Source organism: Ursus arctos, unplaced genomic scaffold, assembly GCF_023065955.2.
Source record: "Ursus arctos isolate Adak ecotype North America unplaced genomic scaffold, UrsArc2.0 scaffold_24, whole genome shotgun sequence".
NCBI lineage: Eukaryota > Metazoa > Chordata > Mammalia > Carnivora > Ursidae > Ursus > Ursus arctos.
Window position 1 is genome coordinate 35525996 of NW_026622919.1, and position 20047 is coordinate 35546042.

The 20047-nt window shown below is 50.4% G+C and overlaps 1 protein-coding gene across 4 annotated transcripts in view; it reads right to left on the reverse strand.

Moving 5' to 3' along the window:
• The window catches only part of HNF1B (HNF1 homeobox B), a 138563-nt gene that overhangs the window by 16342 nt on the left and 102174 nt on the right, over positions 1–20047 (reverse strand). For all 4 annotated transcript variants that reach the window (XM_026517573.4, XM_026517572.4, XM_026517571.4 and 1 more), the window contains exon 11: positions 5518–5678. In XM_026517573.4, coding sequence (XP_026373358.1) covers positions 5518–5678 — 161 coding nt within the window. The remainder of the gene's footprint in view (positions 1–5517; positions 5679–20047) is intronic.

Here is a 20047-nt window from a genome sequence, read left to right on the forward strand (position 1 = left end):
CTCACTCACTCATTCACTCACTCACTCATTCATTCACTCACTCACTCATTCACTCACTCATTCACTCACTCATTCACTCACTCATTCATTCACTCACTCATTCATTCACTCACTCATTCACTCACTCATTCATTCACTCACTCATTCACTCACTCACTCACCCACTCATTCATTCACTCACTCACTCATTCATTCACTCACTCACTCATTCACTCACTCATTCATTCACTCACTCATTCACTCACTCATTCATTCACTCACTCATTCACTCACTCATTCATTCACTTACTCATTCATTCACTCACTCATTCACTCACTCATTCATTCACTCACTCACTCACTCACTCATTCATTGACTCACTCACTCATTCACTCATTCACTCACTCATTCACTCACTCATTCACTCACTCATTCATTCACTCACTCACCCACCCATTCATTCACTCACTCACCCACCCATTCATTCATTCATTCATTCACTCACTCACTCATTCATTCACTCAACAACAATTATGAAGCATCCGCTGTGGCACGGACATAGTTCTAGATGCTGAAGATCCAGAAGCAAAATACACAACCATCCCTCCCCTTATGGCGTTTCTATCTTGACTATCTGAGCGATCTGACTGCCTTAGGGATTCTTCTGCTCCTGGGTAACATGGGACTGTTGCCTACTCAGTTTGGAAGTATCCTCTGTCCTGCTCCATGCCTTCTCTCTTATTGGTGCTAAAGACAAGTGACTGCTAAAAATGACGACTGAAGTCTGCCCAAATGAGAGCAGGTTAGGGACTCGGCAGAAGCACAGGAAAGCTCTCACGGACGCAGGCTCCACTAAGGACCGCTCACACGTTAACCGGGAGGCAGACACTCCATCGCAGATCTGTATCAGCTGGATACGGTATCAGGTACATACATCACTGTTCCACTGATGAAACCCCGAGGCTCAGAGTAGATATGTATATTGCCTAAGATCCAATAACACAGCAAGTGGTATATGTGGTATTCAAGCCCAGGGCTGCCTGACTCTGGAAGTCAAGTTCTTACCTTTTACAGAGGACCTTTCCCCACCCCTGCAATTATTACTGAGGTTGGGGGAGATCAGCCACCACCGGGCTTCTCTTCCTTTTCCGAATCTCCACTATCCATTAAAAACGGTTATTTTTTTGGTCAAGGAGCTGATATCGTAAAGACAAAGCTACTAGATCATAAGCCCTGGGCCCCAGGTGCCCCCATTCTGTTGTACCATTATGCTTTAATGACAGATGAGTAAGAGAAAGCTACTGATTTTAATGTGCTTACTTCACACATGGCCACTTTGCATCCTTTCACTGAGGAGAAAATCCTTTTATTTATTCCTCATAGTGTCTTTTCCTTATTGATTTTCTTCACTTTTCCAAGTGTATAATGGCATCACAAGCACACATCTGATAGGGTCTCTTCCTTGCTAGTACTAATATGTGCACGTGTCTTATTGCATCGGTTAGAACTTTCTAAATAGTATTAAACAACAGTTGTCATAGATGTGCTTGCTTTGATTCTGATGTTTTCAGAAATGCTTCCAATGGTTCTCATTAACTATAAGGAGCTATCAGTTTTACACACACACACACACACACGCATGTGCACACACGCAATACTTTTTTTGGTGACAAAGTAGTTTACTATTTATAGTTTTAAAATAATTTCTAAAATTATTATTAAGAAAGGATGTCTTCGGGCACCTGGCTGGCTCAGTTGGTGGAGCATGTGACTCTTGATCTCGGGGTTGTAAGTTCGAGCCCCACATTGGGTGTAGAGATTACTTAAAAACAAAATCTTGAAAGGAAAGGAAAGGAAAGGAAAGAGAGAAAAGAGGGAGAAAGAGAGAGAGGTGGGGGAGGAAGAAGGAAGAGAGATGTCTCCTGTCACTCTGAACTACTCCAGATGTTCTCGATGGCATCAGGACCACCTGGAGGCACGTTAGTGTTAGGATACATACATTCACGTCTGAGTAGTCCAGCTGCCCTTCTTCCAGAGCTTTGCCAAATTGTCAAATGACAGGTCTCACACCAGCACCCGGATAAGACACTATCTCCAGCCCTGACCTTCTGGTCAACCCCAGAGCTTCCAAGGTTAATTTGAAAAAGAAAGAAAGAAAAAAAACCAAACAGGTTTGTTTGTGTTTTTAAAATGGGCATCAAGAAATCAGTTGGGGGGGGTGTCACGTGACCAAGAAGGAATTCTGACCACATCAAACAAGAGAGAACCAGCCTGTTCGCTGGACTTGTTTTTCGAAATGTCAGAGTCATTAAAGAAAAAAAAAAAGAAAGAAAGAAATCGGTAACCTGCCTTCAGATTTCCTTTGGGTAATGTAGTCCTTTGGAAAAAGTCAATGAAGTGACGGTAATCTCTGCTGTTTCAATGTTTGATTTTAATGGTGAAAGAGAAATGCAGATGCCAACCATAAAAATAACTTCGAACGTGCGCGGCTTTAGAGCTTGTCAAGTGCTTGCACTGATTGCCCTCAACAGATAATGACACAAGCAGGGAGGGCGTTCTCACCACTGACCCTGCATTACCAGTGAAGAGACTGATCTCCCCAAGAGTGGACAGACCAGCTCTAGGTCACCTGACTAGTGAATGAGGAAGGCAGACTTCACACCCAGTTTTGCTGGAGTTCAAATCCCTTCCACTTACTATTTTTGGGTAATCTTGGTCAAGTTCCTTCCCACTCTAAAATGCAGCCAGTATTTTGTCCTTGCCTCCAGGACTGAAGGAAGCCAGGGGTTGCCAAGGACCCAAGTCATGATTCTTACATGATAGTTCGCTGCATTTGAATTACGTGAATGCTGCCATCTGCAGTACTTTCGCTGACGCTAAGTGCTTTACTGCCTACAACCTGCAAAGTTGGTGTTGCTTTCCCCACACTGCGGACATGGGAACGGAAGCTGAGAGAAGTTAAGGAATGTGCTCAGGAAGCGGTGCTGGTGTTGAGAGCAGGCCATCTATCTCCAAGGCCTGAGCTCTTCACTGCTGGTCATACTGCTTTAAACTGTGGAAGTATCCAGTATGTGGTTTTTAATTCTTATTATTATGTTTTCTTAAGTAAACCCTAAACCCAATGTGGGGCTCGAACTCATGACCCCAAGATCAGGACTTGAGCTGAAACCAAGATTCAGACACTCAACAGCCTGAGCTCCCCAGATGCCCCCCAGTAGGTGCTTTAAAAAAAAACCCAACAACAATGTTCAACACACACAAACCACAACCCTAAATCTGGCCAGCTTTTTGTCTATGCACTTGGGTACAGGAGAGGGAACAGACGGTGCAAAGGAAAGCTCACGCGGGTCAGCAATATTTCCAAAACTAATCCCCGGGGGACGATTTCGAATTCACATCCTACTGAATGTCCGTACACAAGAGACTGCCACTCCTTGCCCAGGGCTCGTCCAAAGAACCACAGCGCTACAACCCATCCTCACACCAACCCCACCACGCAGGCACTATTATTATCCACCATTTTATAGATGAGGAAGCCGCAGTTAAGCAACAGCCACCCTACTGCTGATAAACAACAGAGCCCAGGACGTGGACACACGGGTTCTCTTGCCTGCGTTACTTTTAACCATATTCCACGCTTGCCCTGGTGGACCACAACCTGTGATGCACCTGTTACATATTAACAGAAAACAGATTCTTGCATTTGGGCATCCAGTAATAGTGACATAACATATGAGCCAGGGTGTTGGAGACTAGTAAAAAGCCGGTCCCCGCAAACAAGCTTCCAGGTGTTTGCTAACGTTGAGGTGTGCTCTCTTGGTCAATCATCAATCCAATAATGTACTGCCCATTAGGACACTGCTGAGCGGAACAGGAAGCAAGAAGTGTGTCTGCAGGCTGCCTTTGCAGCAGCCCTGGCCTGGGCTGAGGCCACTCGCCTCTTGGGAGAAAGGGCAGGAGGGTCCAAAGGGAAACCCCAAGGACCTTCAAGCAAGAGGAATGGAGACTTGGAGGGTGTCGTGGACTAAACCGAGGCCTCTTTCAGAAGCCCCCCCTTCTCCAGAGCAGCTTGGGCGATCCCTACCCCTAGCCCGTCTGGGTCTCAAAGTGACTCATCAAGACTGGCCTGTGCCTCTTACAAGGTACTGCGTACACTGTTCTTCATGAAGGAGCAGCTTAAGGGATGAGGGGAGGGCAAGGGGGCTGCCGAATGCCTCCCCCGGGAGCACCTTTTCGTTGTCGTGTGCACAGACCACTACCCGGGCTAGCCCTCCCCTTGGAAGCTGCACTCTGTTGACTCGTCCGGGGAGCCGGGGGCTCAGCCACCTGTGACTCACCGTTCCTGTGTTGCCTACACAGCGCGCACGCGTCAAGGTCTGAAATGGCATCGGCTCCCCGTCCCCTTCCCCCGCTCTGGCCCGCACCTGCCTCTCTCTGGGTCAGACGCCTTGGGGGAATGTGTGCAGCTCCACCTTGAGCGTGGAAGCCAGGAACCTGCAGCTCCTCCCCCACCGAAACACAGAGCATGACCCAAAGAATAAAGTTTTCCATTTCCTGCCCTTACTGGTGTCGTAATGCTTGTCTCTCTCACCGGCCGCGCTCCCCTGCCCTTGTGTTGCTAGAGAATTAGAGCCTTGCGAATTCAGAGTCTATTCCTCACCAGGTGTGCTAAACTTACATCTGGGCGTGGGGTGTGGGTATGACCACAGAAAACTTCATTTAAAGAGAGGAACATGGACATTCACCACCGCTGGCATTTCCTGACTATTTGACACCTTGCTGAGTCTCTCCCTTGTTGGCACATTTGTTCCCCCAACAACCGTATTGTTATTACCGCATTTTATAGTTGAGAAAGAGAGACCTAGAGAAGTTCAGTAACCCGCCCAAGGCTACACAGCTATTAAGTGCTGGAGCTGGGATTTGAACCCTGGTCCCTGGAACTTCAAAGTCGGTGTTTCTCACTTGTCTGGCAAGCATCGCCCCGCCCCGCCCCACCTGCCATTTTGTGCAGTGCTCTTCCCTCAAGTACCGTCAGATGTCCCCGCTCAAGAAGTCTCTCTCTCTACCCCCTGCCGCCCCCTAAATCCTGACTTAATTTCTCTCCTTGCCACAGCACCAAGGGCTGGTGAAGAGAAAGAGGGGGCTTGTTTCAAAGTGAGGTCCTCTCCGAGGTGAAAAGCCTGGCTTTGGAGGCCTTGGGGGGGTGGGTATGAATGAACATTTTATCAACACAAATGTCACTGGCGGCCCCAAAACAAACAGTGTCCCACCCGGCTTGCTCCTTTATGAGGCATTCAATCAATAAAACGAGAGCAGAACTCTGTCAGATTTATTGGTGAGGTTCAAACCGAACACCTCTTCCACCCGCCAAAGGCCGGGTCACCGGTCCTACCTTTCCGTTCCAGCTCTGGACAGCCCCCATTTTCCCCGATGGGGCTACAATGGCTCATTGTTTGAGGCAGGCCTTGTGAGAAGTTGTGTTTGTTTTGCCTCTTATCTTATCAGCTCCAGAGCTACAATGGCCCAGGTGTACTCACCATTTTACCATCAGGTGAGAGGAGATTGTGGCCAGGGTCCAGACTGGCGGGAGAGACTTGCTGTAAAACAGACTGGCTGGTCACCATGGCGCTGTTGCCATGGTGGCTGATTGTTGAGGCGGAAGTGACCTCATTGTTCCCCGGCTGGCTGTAGCGCACGCCTGCAAAACAAGACAGACCCAACAGCAGCCATGAGTGCCCCCGGGGCCCATTGACTCGGCTCCCCTTGTTTGCAAGGGTGGACGCCAAGAATGCCCAGTTGCCTTCTCCTCCCGTCTGCCCACAAGAAACACTGGCTGTCTTTCTCTAGGGTAAAGGTGGCATGGGCTCGACTTCAAATTCCAGAACGTAAGCTCCATGAGGACAGGGCATTTTTGTCTGTTCTGTTTTGTTCATGACGGTATCCCTAGTGTCTTGGCACTTGGTAACCACTCAATATGTGTCTGTCAGAGGCAAGAAGGAAGGAAGGAAGGAAGGAAGGAAGGAAGGAAGGAAGGAAGGAAGGAAGGAAGGAAGGAAGGAAGTTGAATGAATGAATGAAAGGATTCCCCTTGTTGCTTCGGCACAGTTCTTTCAGGATTTAGTTGCTCAGACTGGCCTCTTTCTGGCGAGAGTATTTCTTTTATTCCTTGAAATGCCTTCTAGAAATGTCCCCCTAGCATCTCTTGGCAAGGTGGGGCTGCAAAGGATGAGTAGACCCATCGACAAAGAGGCACTGGCCCAGGGACCCTGTAAGAGCCATGGAAGGAATCCATCTCTACGCACCACTGTTTTGGCAGAGCCTGAAAGGCCCTGGGGAGACATGGGCAGAGCAGGACAGGGATGGGGCTGCAGCTGGGGAGTCTGTGGCTCTGGAACTCACATTTCTCTGAGGCGGTCCCACCTGGCTGACTTCCAGGGCCCGGGGGACGGTGCGGCTGCCGGGGGGGGGGGCAGGCGGCACTTACTGGTGGGGTACGGATGCCTCAGTAAACCACGACAGTTTGGTCTGCAAGGGAGGCGAGAACCAAGCATGTTGACAGCCTCGCTGCTGGACCCTCCCTCTTGCTCAGGAACCAAAACACAGGTCTGTGCCCAGGGAAAGGGAAAGTGCTGTGCAGAGGCGGCCTCGGCCTCCGGAAGGAAGCTGGGGGGGTGGGCAAAGAACCTGGGCCCAATTTGCAGGGTCAAAGTCCTGCTGGACGTGCCCACGAAACAAAGACAAAGCTGGGGGTCGCTGGGACATCTCACCCTAAGCTCAAAGCTGACAAAGACCGTGTTCTTGTTTTTCACTTTAGATTCAACAAAAAAGTTTGAGGGACCCTGTGTCCACCTGCAAGGGAGGGAGACCAAGTGCCCCGGCATGCAGTCGTTTGGAGAGGCGAGTCAACGCCATTTGCCAGCTTCCCCACATTAGCCTTCACCATATCAAGCACACGGATTCTGTCGGTCGTCTTCCCCGGCCCTGCTTCCTGCTCCCCCTAGAGCCGCACCCTCCTGAGGAGGCTACGAAGTCCCCCCAGGAGCTCCAAATCATGAAGACGAAGCTTGCCAAGAGGAGACCCAAGCCAGTTTTCCTGGCATCGTCTGAAGGACGTTACCCAAGGCTGACGTGACCTAGAGCCTCAGAGGGCTGGGAAGAAAACAAACAAATGCCACAGCAGGGTTCTAACCTTCAAGGGCAACTTTGACTCCGAATGGCTTGATGTGTGCTCTCTGGGCTGCTTCTGTTGGTGGCTGTCCCCATCCTCTGATGCATGGGGCTGCCGGTAGGGGTGGCGGTGGCAGTGGGACAGCACTGGACTTTGGTGGTTACTGGTCTAGGGCACTACACTTTTGGGGGAACCGGAGCCATGCAGTTAAAAGGAGGAAAGGCTGCTCTGCCTTTTAACCAGCAGCCCCGGCCCAGTCCTGCCCATGTTGCCCCACAGCTACCTGCGGCCCCGAGGTCTCCTACTTATCACCTTCTACTCCGTCCCATCGGGTCACATTAGGTTCTTTTTCTCCACTCACATTTGCCACTGGGCTCCTGGCAGGATACGTCACAGCTCACAGTGTGGGTACATAGAAGAAGGAAGACGTGTGCCTTGTGAGCTCAGGAGCCAGAACAGATCCAACGATAAAAGAGGGGAGGCAGGTTTCAGATCAGTAATAGGAAGAATTTTCTGACAAGGAGGGACAGTGAGAAGCCTGTGGGCTTGGGAGCTAGACAAACTCAGGCTCGAATCCCGATTTTGCTCTTTGCCTGTGGGCTTGGGAAAATGACCTCCCTCTCTGTGCCACAGCCTCCTCTCATCTGATGGAGGTAATGCTTCCTTCAGGGCTATTCTGGGATAGGAGAAACTAGCTATAAATCTCCTAGCACAATGCTAAATAAATGGTAACTATGGGTGGGGAGGGAGCTGGTATGGAGAGGGACCCCAAGGTATCTGCCCTAAGACTCTAGAATTCTAGACAACGTAGGGCAGATTCTAAGTACCGAATGAAGGACCTGTCCATGGACAAGGGCCCCCAAAGGATCCTACCCTGCAGAAGCCCTGACACTTTGCTCTGGAAGCAACTTGGGAAGCAGGCCTGGCCCCTGCCCCTCTCATTCTTTCCTTTTGGAAGGACTGGACTTCACCCTGTTTTCTCCTGCTTTCTCTGACTCCCTGGCCAGCTATTTACCTCCCCAAGATGCTCTGCTCCTGAGAGAGTGGTGATAACGCTGGGAGTCAGGTGTGTGTTCACCTCCCAGCCTGTCCCCATCATCGATTCAGCCTCAAGTCAAACAGACTCTGGTTTTAGCCTATTTAATTTGGCCGAAGAAGAGGGCCAGTCCTCTGATGATCAAATATGGGTCACGGGGAGGCTTCTCCCCTACCGCAGGCTACATAATTATTTATTTAAAAATAATTAACCAAGGATATCCGCAGGAAACAAAAGCCTTCTTTAGGAAGGAGCCTGCAGAAGAGTGTCAAGAGCCATTTGTTAAAACCCAGGCAGTGTAGCCCAAGGCGGCTGTGGTTTTTAAGCCTTGTTTTCTCCCCCAGCAGAACCTCCTTCTAGTAGAAATGTAAGGGTGGAGCCGTTCTGTTAAAAGACCGGTGGGTCCAGACCTCTGGCAAAGGGAGAGCATCGGGCTGGGAGTTAGGGGATCCCTGTTTGATCTCAGCTCTGCCTTCAGCGTATTGGGTGAACTCCAGCTTCCTCCTCTCTGAGCCAGAGGACTGCCCGCTGTGGGAGGGAGCTATTCTCACTGCTGAGTGGGGTGGGAGCGAGGCAGGGGGCTGCTCACCAGCTCCGGATTCACCTGTAACCTTTCCCACCGGTGCCCCTCTCACCAGGAGTTTGGCAAACCCTCTGGGCCCCGAGAAGGCGGCTGCAACCGGGCACCGCCTTAAAGGAGGTGTGGAGGTGGAAGGTGTATCACAAGATATCTGCTGGCGATCCACCAGGAGTAGGTGTTCTTGTTAGAGGAAGGAGAGGCCGGGTCCTTGTGGATTTCACAAACCCAGAAGAGCGCTTCAAAGGAGAAGGAAAGTGGAGGCGGCTCTGGAGCCAGGCAACCCGGGGGTAAATCCTGGCTCTACCACACATCAGCTGTGTGACCTTGGGGAAGTGACTTAACCTCCCCGGGCTTCAGTTTCTTTGCTGTTAACAGTCTCTGCCCCTTAGGTCATTGGGAAGAAGATGAATGACTTAAGGGACGGGAAAGTCCCCAGAACATGCTTGGCACATAATAGTGGCTCAAGATACCTCAGGTCCTTCTACTTTGGGACTGTCTTTGTCTAAAAGACATTTTCAGGAAGGCTGAATTCACAAAACTTTACTGAGCCCCTATCACGTGCCAGGTACTGTGCTAGGGAGGTGGAATGGCTTCTTCCCTTCCTCCTTCACCCTTGCAAGCTCTGAACGTGAATATAGCACAGAGGCTCTGGTTTAATACTGATCGACCAACGATGGTGGGTTAACAGGCCCAGAGGTCCCCAGAGGAGATATGACAATGCCAGAAGGTGGCTCTGTACCCTGCACTCACTTCCTGGCTCAAGGCACTCATTGGCCATGTCCCCACTGCTGGTCCTAGAAACCACAGCATGTGTGTCCAGCAACAAAAGTCATTCCAGCAAGAATCTAGAGACATCCCTGAGATCCTGGTGAGGAGCTGACCTGCTTCACCTGTTCCTAGGCCTCAGTATCATGGCCTAAGCATGGCTCTTTCTGAATTCCTGACAGCATGTGGGACAGAGACAACTCATCCGGTTTCTATGCAATATGACTGATCAGAGGTATCAAAACACGAACAGAGCTCATGGTTCCAGAAACCAGCATCTCCACGCTCTGCTTCCTGCACCAACACCCTCCTCCAGGGCACTCTTCACACCGCTGCAGCTTGGGATTTCTTTCTAAAACAAACTCGCACCATATCACTGCCATGTGTGGAAACCTAGGACAGCCCCTCACTGCCTTCTGGAAAAGCGCCAACAGCAAAGACTAGCAGAATCGGGTTTTGGTGACTCCAGCCCCTTAGCTGCGTCATCTCGCACAGCATCCCATACAGCCGTGTCAGAGCACCTGCTGTCCGCCATGCCGGCCCACCCAGCTCCTGCCTCTGTGCCTCTGCTGCTTCTGTTCCTTCTGCCGGGAAAGCTCTTCCCTTCTTCTCCATGTCGCATCTTTTTAAGAGGGCTAAATGTCACCTCCTCTGTGAAGCTCTCCTTGATTCACCCTGGTAGTTATCTGCTTTGCCCTTTGCATTTTACATGCAGCTGAGCCCCTCAGAGCAGGAGCCGGTCCCCCGGCACCGTGGTGTTCCTACGGTAGGAACCCTCTTTCCCTCTTAAAGGAAGGGATGGCTTCTTATGCATCGTTGCATCCTCAGAGCCTAACAGAGGGCCTGGGATGGTGAATATTTACTGGAAGAAGGAATGAGCGGAGGCTGCTTTGAGCATGCATGTTCTAGAACAAGCGAGCATCCCTTCTGCCGGAAGGAGAAAAGGCAGTCAGTCCCGCGGCAAAGCTGGTATTAGAAGTGCGGATCTGTTCCAATTCTATCGGTACACTATGGAATAATCTGAGCGTAACATGCATGTCACATCTGAGGAATTGTGCCCAGCTGAGCAGAGCCACATGGGAAAACGCTAGGCACGTTCATGTGCGTGCCTGCGCGCACACGCACCCACATACCCTTCAAGCATCTACCAGCTTCCCGCAGTTTCCTGCACGTGCGATAGGCCACATCCAACCACATCTGGAGTTAGAACATTCCCTCCAATTTCTGACGCCCGTCCGCCCTCCACTTCGCACAAACTCACAAGCTGCGGCCCTTCTGACGCCTGCTTCCTTAGGCAAACCTCAGGACTGTTTCAAGGTAAAATGCCATATTTATTGTTGCACTGATGCCTTTCCTAAGCAGTTAACAGGGGTAAAACTCTGCTCATCTTTTTATTAGATTCTTATCTTTTTAAAGGGTGTCACTGAAGAAGTTTTGAGTAGCGTGTCCTTAACCCCATTTTTCCCCCCATAAACCCCGTGGTTTTTATTGCATGACTTTACAGAGCATGGTGGTTTTTATGATGTAAATGTCGGGTTCTACAGAACTGACCGTGCACCTGTGTTCAAAGACAGACACAAGCGCCTTGCCGGAGGACCCGGACAGGACCCGTTCAGGGTGTAATTAACCACAATTCCAGAAATCAACAAGGCATCAGTCTAGACACTTGAAACAAATTCTCTCTGTCTCTCTGCCTTGATTCTGGGCCAGTCAACTTTGGGGTCTTGGCATTTTTAGCTACAAGATGGGCATATGGATCCTCCTTCCTCAGAAGCTAGAATGATGAATGAATAAAATAAGGTGAGAGAAGCACTGGGTTTTCCTGGGAGAGAAAAGGCTGGGCAAACAGGAGAGCAATGTCAGCCAGGAAAACATGACCAGAATCGCTCTTTTATAGAAAGCAGGGGGAAGAGGGAGGTGGGGCCTCCTGGGCAACGTGAGGCTCGACTTGCCCCCACGTGGCCTTTGGGGCTGAAGCCAGGGGGCCCGTTTTACTGGGGTCTGGGAGCTGCACCCAGAATCTGGTGGGATGCCTTTCACCCTTGACATTTCAAAGCCAATCTCCCATCCCTGATAATGCAGGAATGTTCCTCGGGCTGATGGACCTCTGCCAGCGAGAACGAGCGTCCCAGCCACCAACAGAGTAAACATTACTCAACTGGCCAGAGCTCTGTCACACACATTCTTCCCGTGTGTTCCTAACCTCATGCAGAGCACAGCCCAACCCTGTTGGGTCTAGAAACTGGGAATTTAAGCCCAGGCAAGAGGGAGCGTGTGAAGGAGAAAAGGAAACAACCCTGTCCATCAATTATGGCTAGACAGAGCTGTCTTTCCAATGACGCCAAAACACAGGGTCGGGGAGGGAGCCAGGAGGAATTAGGCCAGTCCTGATGGGCCCAGTAATGCATCCTCAAAAATCCACTACCCCTTTGCCCACAGAGGAGTCATGTTCTTGAGGAAAGAGGCAGAGACACAAATGATTCTGTCTAGGGAACTTCTGAGACGCTCATCTGGGATAAAAGAATGTGCACCGGGGGCGCCTGGGTGGCACAGCGGTTAAGCGTCTGCCTTCGGCTCAGGGCGTGATCCCGGCGTTATGGGATCAAGCCCCACATCAGGCTCCTCCGCTAGGAGCCTGCTTCTTCCTCTCCCACTCCCCCTGCTTGTGTTCCCTCTCTCGCTGGCTGTCTCTATCTCTGTCAAATAAATAAATAAAATCTTAAAAAAAAAAAAAAAAAAAGAATGTGCACCGTTCCCTGGGCTTATAACTGGGAACCCCAGAAACGAAAGCTTTCCACGGACGGGACAGCCCTGCTGCCTCAGTATCCTCAGAAGCGACACGCGACTCCTGCCAGTTCTTATTCCTATTTCCTCTTCTGTGGGGATCAAGATTAATGTTTGCAGAGAGTTTAGGAGATTAAAAATCTGAAAGCCTGAGAGGAAAAAGCTGATGTAAGATGAAAGCAGTTTAAACACTAGGCTGGTTTCAATTCCACCTGGCTTTCTACCCGAGGTGGCTCAGCGAGGAGGCCGGATCGTAAGAGGAGAAACACAGACAGGCCTGCGGGGACGGTAAACACTCTTGAACTCAAGGAGTAAAAGTGGAGTGATACTTCAGGGAAGCCCACAAACTGGTTTTCTTATAAAAATCAAAGCAAAGGGAGCCAAGAAAAGAAAAGGAAAAAAAAAAAAAGGCGTCTTCCATCAAAAGCATCTTGGCTGAGAACAGACGCTAATGAGCACAGCGCGCCTGAGAAAATCACACATGCGGGGAGGTAGAAGGGTAACAGAAACTCTGCCTGTCCTCCCCACGAGGCCCGCTCCGGCCACCCCGCCGGGTCCTTACCACAGAGCCAGTCTCTGCGGGCAAACATCAGACGATTCGCAATGAGCACTCGAGCCTGGAGGCCATGGCCACATGTGAAAAGAGGCCAGGCCAGCACTTGAGAGCTCGAGAAGTCCTCCCCTCTGGGAGTGTTCTACGCACGCTGCTCTCCGTGTCACAGATGCCCATTTGACAGAACGGAAAACTGAGGTTCGAAGAGGAAGAGGTTATTTTCACTACCTCTTGCTAAGGGTCTCCCCCAGCAAAGCAGTGGTATTCCGAAGCTGACCCTTCTTCCTCTTTCCCATAAGCCCCGAATCGATTCCAGGTATGCTGAGCCTCCATTGTGACCCACCAACAGATTGAAATGATTTTGTTTACTTGTTGCTTGGCTGTCTCTCTCGCTGGAACGTAAGCCCAATGAGGGCAGGACCTTGCCTGCTCTCTCCACTGTGTCCTCAGCACCTCGCACAGGGCCCAGCCCATTTATTTTTATTTTCATTTATTTATTTAAAGATTTCGTTTTTATCTGAGAGAAAGCGAGAGAGCAGAAGCCAGAGGAGCAGCAGAGGGAGAGGGAGAAGCAGACTCCGTGCTGAGCACGGAGCCCAACGCGGGGCTCGATCCTGAGACTCGTGGATCATGACCGAAGCTGAAGGCAAACGCTTAACCGACTGAGCCACCCCGGCGCCCCGAGCCTAGCCCATGTAGGCACTCAGTAAATACTGGTGGAATGAGCAGCTGATGAAGGAATGACCCACACTTCGACTCTGGCCAGGCTCCACACTGTTTGCCTGCTGAGCTGAGCGGTGGAGAAGGGGCCACGGGACACATTTCTCCTCTAGATCTCCTGGTTTTGCTGAGGTTAGCGGGAGCCATGCCTCTTAAAGAAGGGACAAGGGGGAGTGAGAGAGGAGAAAGAGAGAGTAAAATACCATCGAGGTGGAAATTGCGCTGACAGGTTGGGGCAACTCGGCATTTGAAGGCCGGAGGGGGGTGCACGGCGGAGGAAGTACTACGTAGGAAGCAGCAGAGATCGCGGGCAGTGCTTCACCTAGTGTAAAAAAGGGCCAGTGGGGCGCCTGCGGGGAGCCTACCCATTCCCCACTTCTTGAGGCCTAAGCATAACACCATTACCTACCCATTCCCCACTTCTTGAGGCCTAAGCATAACACCGTTACCTACGGTGCTTGAAGGGGGATGGGAACGGGTGCTTCCATGAGCACAGGCTGACCATTTCTAAAAGTTTGGGGCTGTGGGTGGGAACCCCAAATTTAGACTCACTGTGTTACAACCCAGCTTGGGGCCTCATCGGGTTGACTTTGAGGAAGGATCAATTAATGGGAATTTACTGTGGCAACATGAGTCACTTAAATGCCTTTTTCTCCAAAGGAAGTTGGAGTAAAACTAAGCAGGGTTAATGGTGGACATCGTTAGGCCTAAAGGCCGTGAGGACAGACAGAGCCCAGCCGCAGTCTGGCTCCTGGGGTCTCTTTTCTCAGAGGCAGCCTTTGCGGAGAGGGGTAATGTGGCTGCAACAAAGGCCCCTGGGCTTGGCTGGTGAGGGGAATGATGATGCCTCTAGTGGGTCTGGGCAACAGGGGAAGGCTATAAAGCCATCAGCAGACTGAGCCACTGGGTGTCCACACAAAAGTAAGGTCCTAAAAACAGACATCTGTATTGTGACTGAAGGGCTCATAAAATTGCCTCAGAAAGGAGAGGTTTTCCTCCGCGACCTATTCATAAGCAGGGCCCTGCTGGGAAGTGACACCCAGGGAGAAGATCCTTTGAGGCCTAGCAAGTGTCAGAGCTGCCTCGTCAGGGGCATTTGCCTGGCCAGACCCCAGCCTCTTCATCACCACCGCCAGGGCAGCTCTGGCAGTGGCATCATCACCATGGCCTCATCGCGACAGATAGCTATTGGTCACCAGCTCATGGACGCCGGTCCCAGGCAGCACCCGGGGTTGGGCACTGAGGCTCCGAAGGCTGGATGGTTACTGGCTTCCACTGAACAGGAGCACCAGCAAAGCACTCAGGGAGCACTCCCCAAGGACGATGGCGGCTTAGAGCCGTCTCACCAAATGACTCTGATCTGCAAAATGTCCAGTCCCTTTTCTAGACCTCAGTTCGCTCAACAGAAACTCAGAATAAAGGGCACCTGGGTGGCTCAGTCGTTACGCATCTGCCTTTGGCCCAGGTCATGATCCCCCGGGGGTCCTGGGATCAAGTCCCGCATCGGGCTCCCTGCTCAGTGGGAAGCCTGCTTCTCCCTCTCCCACTCCCCCTGCTTGTGTTCCCTCTCTTGCTGCGGCTCTCTCTGTCAAATAAACAAAATCTTAAAAAAAAAAAAAAAAGAAACTCAGAATAAACTTAGCTCTTTTCTTGACCAAGGGATGCTGGTAAGAGATTATAAGAATTAATCTAGTAGAACATTAAGCTAACTAATAGAACTAAATCAAAGGAGTAGACTAAACTAAGCCAGTAAACTAAACTAGTAGAAACTAAACCAGTAGAACATTAAGGGAGAATGAATAATAATACGCTCTTTGAAAACTTCCAGGTGGCATTTAACGTAGCAGGGTGTGTGTGTGTGTGTGTGGTGTGTGGTGTGTGGTGTGTGTGTGTGTGTGGTGTGTGTGTGTGTGGTGTGTGGTGCGTGGTGTGTGTGTGTGGTGTGTGGTGTGTGTGTGTGTGTGTGTGTGGTGTGTGTGTGTGTGGTGTGGTGTGGTGTGTGTGTGTGTGTGGTGTGTGTGTGGTGTGGTGTGGTGTGTGTGTGTGGTGTGTGTGTGTGGTGTGTGTGTGGTGTGTGTGGTGTGTGTGTGTGTGGTGTGTGTGTGTGGTGTGTGTGTGTGTGGTGTGTGGTGTGTGTGTGTGTGTGTAGCTTGGTTAAGCAGCATCAATGCAGGCAGAGCTGCATGACACTGTTCCTAGAAAAGGGAACACATGCTTTAAATAATAACATACACTACGTTATGTACAATCAAACAAATTCCATGCTCGGTTTAAAACTGAGTAACAGATTACAAAGCAGGGGGTTTATGCCATCAGCTTTCCAGACGAGAAGCCCTCTCTAATCTCATCGGCGCAAGATACATGGAACATCTGCCGTATGCCAAGCACCAGCCGTGGACCGGAGACCCAGCGGTGAAGAAAGCCCACTCGGGCTCAGACGTTGGCAGGGCCCGGAATTCTACCATTCGGAATACATAAACGGTTCTACAGACTTCCGGAACGATTTTCTTCGCAGAGAGAACAGACTTACTTGGTTTGTTCCTTTTTCTTTGACACGTAGGGATGCAAACCCTGTACTTCACCTGGCGGGAGGATTCTCAAGAAGGAGGCGGCGGCTCATTCTGTTTCCATTCCTAAACTTGAATGTTTCCATTCGCAAAACATCTTGAGATAAATTAAGCAGCTATTTTGTGCCTGCCATGCAAATTGATGTGACACAGATGGGAGATGTTATTTAGAGGTTTCCCACCCTCACTGTGCAAAAACTCACGGCTTTATCGCCAACCCAGTCCAACAGGTGCTGACCAGGAAGAGGCTCCGTGAGCGTACAGGCTGCCACTCAAAGGCCCTGAAAGTGTTAACCTCAGACAATGATAGGTGTCTCGTTTACACCCATTATAAATCTGTTTATTGTGACTGGCCCCACCCAATCTGCTGGTGCTGTAAAGCTCTAATGGTCCCTAATAAAGCTGGAAGGATTGAAACAGCACACAGTTCCTGAAATGGGGAAGGAGCGAGGGAGACAGACAGATGATGAGCTTAACAATAAGACATCGCAATGGCCAACCTCCCTCTGCTACTTGAAGCAGCAGAGTGCTGGGCCCCAAGACTCGATAGGACACCCAATCTCCAAATAATACCTGTCGGAGCTGAGAGGTCCAACACCCTCATTTGCCAGAATCCCTGAGAAGTTAAGTGATCAGCCCAAGGTCACCCCTGCTCATTCACGGCTCTGGTTTCCTGAATCCGAGCCCAGGGCCCTGCCCTCCGCTGCCTCACCTCTTCCTAGTTCAGCAAAGGGCCAACAGGACAATCATCAAGCCCTCCAGGACCCTCCTGTTCCCTCTAGCCTAGCGACATCCAGCCCTGACCACACCTCCACATCTCTCTGGGAGTTTGTTGAAACTTCCCGTGCCTGAACCCCTACGCCAGATTTTGATTCTAAAAGGCGTTGGTAGGGGAGACGTGGCTGTTTTTAATGAGCTGCCCAGATGCCTTTTACGTGGCCTTGGGAAGGAGATGGAGAAGCCCAGGTCTTGCCAATACTGGGATTTCATGGTTTCCGATGCCTCAAATGAGAAGCAGGGCTCCTGCAAAGGGAAGCTTGCAGGGTGAAACTGCAAACCACACCCCTGTCAAAGACCCAGGGAAACCCAAAGCTCTTTCTCTCTCCCAAGGCGCCGAGGGCTCCTGAGCCAACGCCTCAAGACCTTCCCCAGCAGGCACTGTGCTTGGAGGGAGGCCGAGGACCGTGCTTAAGCCCCTCAACAGCCCTCAGGAGATAGATATCATGATCCCTAGTTGAAAAAGAAAGATCCCTAGATGAAGAAACTGAGGTTGAAAGAGACTAAGTAACTAGGGATGTACTGTATGGTGACTACCATAATATAATAAAAAATTATTATAAAAAAATAAAAATTAAAAAAATTAAAAATTAAAAATAAAAAAAGAGAGACTAAGTAACCACCAGATGGTGAAAGAACCATAGATCAAGCCCAAGCCTCTCTGGGGGTCCTACCCCCTTGCAACCCAGAGTAGCTAACATGAGCGCCTGCTAGTCCAGCGTGCCTGACATACATTCTCTCATTTAGTCCTTGTAGCATCTGTGTGAATTGGTGACCCCATTTTACAAACTGAGAAACCGGGGCTTAGTGATCCCAGAGATCCACCCTTCTGAGTGTGGTCCGGGCAAGAGGCTGCCTGGAGCCAGCCCGCTTGCCTCAGGGGCTGCAGACTTCCCTCTGGACAGTCATGAAACACTGAAGATACCTGCGCTGGGTTCCTCCAACCTGGGAAGCACGTGAGTATATGGGTCCTAAGAAATCTGGTTCTCGACTTCCTGAAGGCATTAGAGACTGAGCTTCACTGGCTGTCGCCTCCGTGGCTACACTCACACAGCGGTGCGTTTGTCCTGCTGCTGCAGCCAGAGCAGAGGAAAACGGGAAGGGTCTGCGGCAGATGCAGGCTCATAGGTGGAGGGAAGCAGCGTCCTCCGAGCCTCTGCGGTTTCCCGCATTCACCGCAGGGGTGTGCCCACCCTCCCCTTTCTGCTGCTCTCTTCGCCTGAAGTTTGGGGGAGCTTCCCTCCTCTAAAAACAAAGGCCATTAAGCTTCTCAGATTGGGCTTCCACCAAGAAAGTACCACACCCCCTCTAATTGGCAGGTTCCCGGGGCTAATTACTCACAAGCAGGGTGCTCACGCCTCCTTAAATTAAAGGAGAAAAATGCCCTCCAGGAAATTCAGGGTCATCTTATGAACCTGACCTCCTGCTACATGGTCAAGAGCCTCCACCCCTCCCCACAATCCTTGGCACTTCGTCGCTTTCTCTCCGTTTAGTGCATTTGCACTACATGCCTATAGTACTGGGTATGGCACTGGAAACGCGCTATGCATGTCACGGAGCAGTCCTCCTTGGAAGAATGAGAAACTGCCTTACACTCAGTATGCTACAAGAGGCCAACCTTAGCCAGCCGCAAACACCAAGATGAGTATCTAGTTGGAAACACTCAAATTCTCTACGAGTCAGGGGGCGCCTGGATGGCTCAGTCAGTTAAGCGTCTGCCTCCAGCTCAGGTCATGATCCTGGGGTCCTGGGATCGAGCTCCGCATCAGGCTCCTTGCTCAGCGGGGAGTCTGCTTCTCCCTCTCCCTGCAGCTCCCCCTGCTTGTGCTCTGTGTCAAATAAATAGATATTAAAAAAAAAATTCTCTAAGAGTTTGGAGTGGAAAAAACCTCCAAGAAGAATGGAGGGAAAGGGGGGGGAACCCCAAAACAAGGCTCTGCAAGGAATGGTATTAGCTACCATTTATGAGCACCTGCTATATTTAGTGTGCTTGACATACCATCTCATTTAATCCTTGTAGCATCTGCATGAGTTGGTGTCCCCGTTTTACAAACTGAGAAACTGGGGCTTAGTGATCCCAGAGATTTGCCGAGGGTCACACAGCTAATAAGTGGCCAAGCTGAAGCTGGAATTCGGGTCTGCCGGCACAGCCTATGATTTTGTTGCTATGCCACTGGATTTATGAAAGCATTTCCCCAGATTATCTTCAGTGTGTATTACACGTCTGGGTTATTGATGCTATGGTGCAGCCTGGACACTGGGACCTCTAGAAGCTCCCTAGCTGATTCTAAAGTGTGGCAAGGTTTGGGAACCATTATCCTAGGGTGGGGGTCGGCAAAGTAGCCTGTTTGTGTGGGACCCATTAGCTCAGCTTGGTTTTTACATTTTTAAACGGTTGGGGGGAAAATATTTTGTGATGTTTGAAAATTATAGGAAATTTGAATTTCAGTCCCATAAATAAGGTTTTACTGGAAGACAGCCACATTCGCTCATTTACATTCGGTCCGTGGCTGCTTTTATTCTGCAAAGGCAGAGTCGAGGAGTGGTGAAAGAAGACTATATGGCCTGAAAAGCCTAAAATATTTACTACCCAGCTCTTTACATAAGTTGTTTGCCAACCCCTATATCACAGTTCCAGGACCGCTCCGGTGATAACCACAACTGAATGCTGCATTTGACCTTATTTTGGGGCCATGTTTCATTCATCTCTACATACCTATATACCTATCTATATACCTATATACCTATATATCTATATCTATCTTCCCCATTTGTGCTTATACTTCTCCTTGAAAAGTGGCAAAATGCCAGATGTTGGGCCTTCCCATCAAGAAGTTCGCTTCAAAGACCCTTGTATGGATTTTGGCTGCTCTCTGCACCTACAGTGCGTAATTCCCGCCCCCCCCCCCCCCCCCCCGCCAAGTTCCTGTTCGTTCCCATCAAACCTTCAACAAACAGGGGTGCCTGAGCGACTCAGTTAAGTATCTGCATGACCTCAGGGTCCTGGGATCGATCCCCGTGGAAGACTGCTTCTCTCCCTCTGCCCCTCGCTGCTGCTCCTGTGTGGGCGCTCTCTCTCCCTCTCTCTCAAATAAATAAAATCTTTAAAAAAAGAAA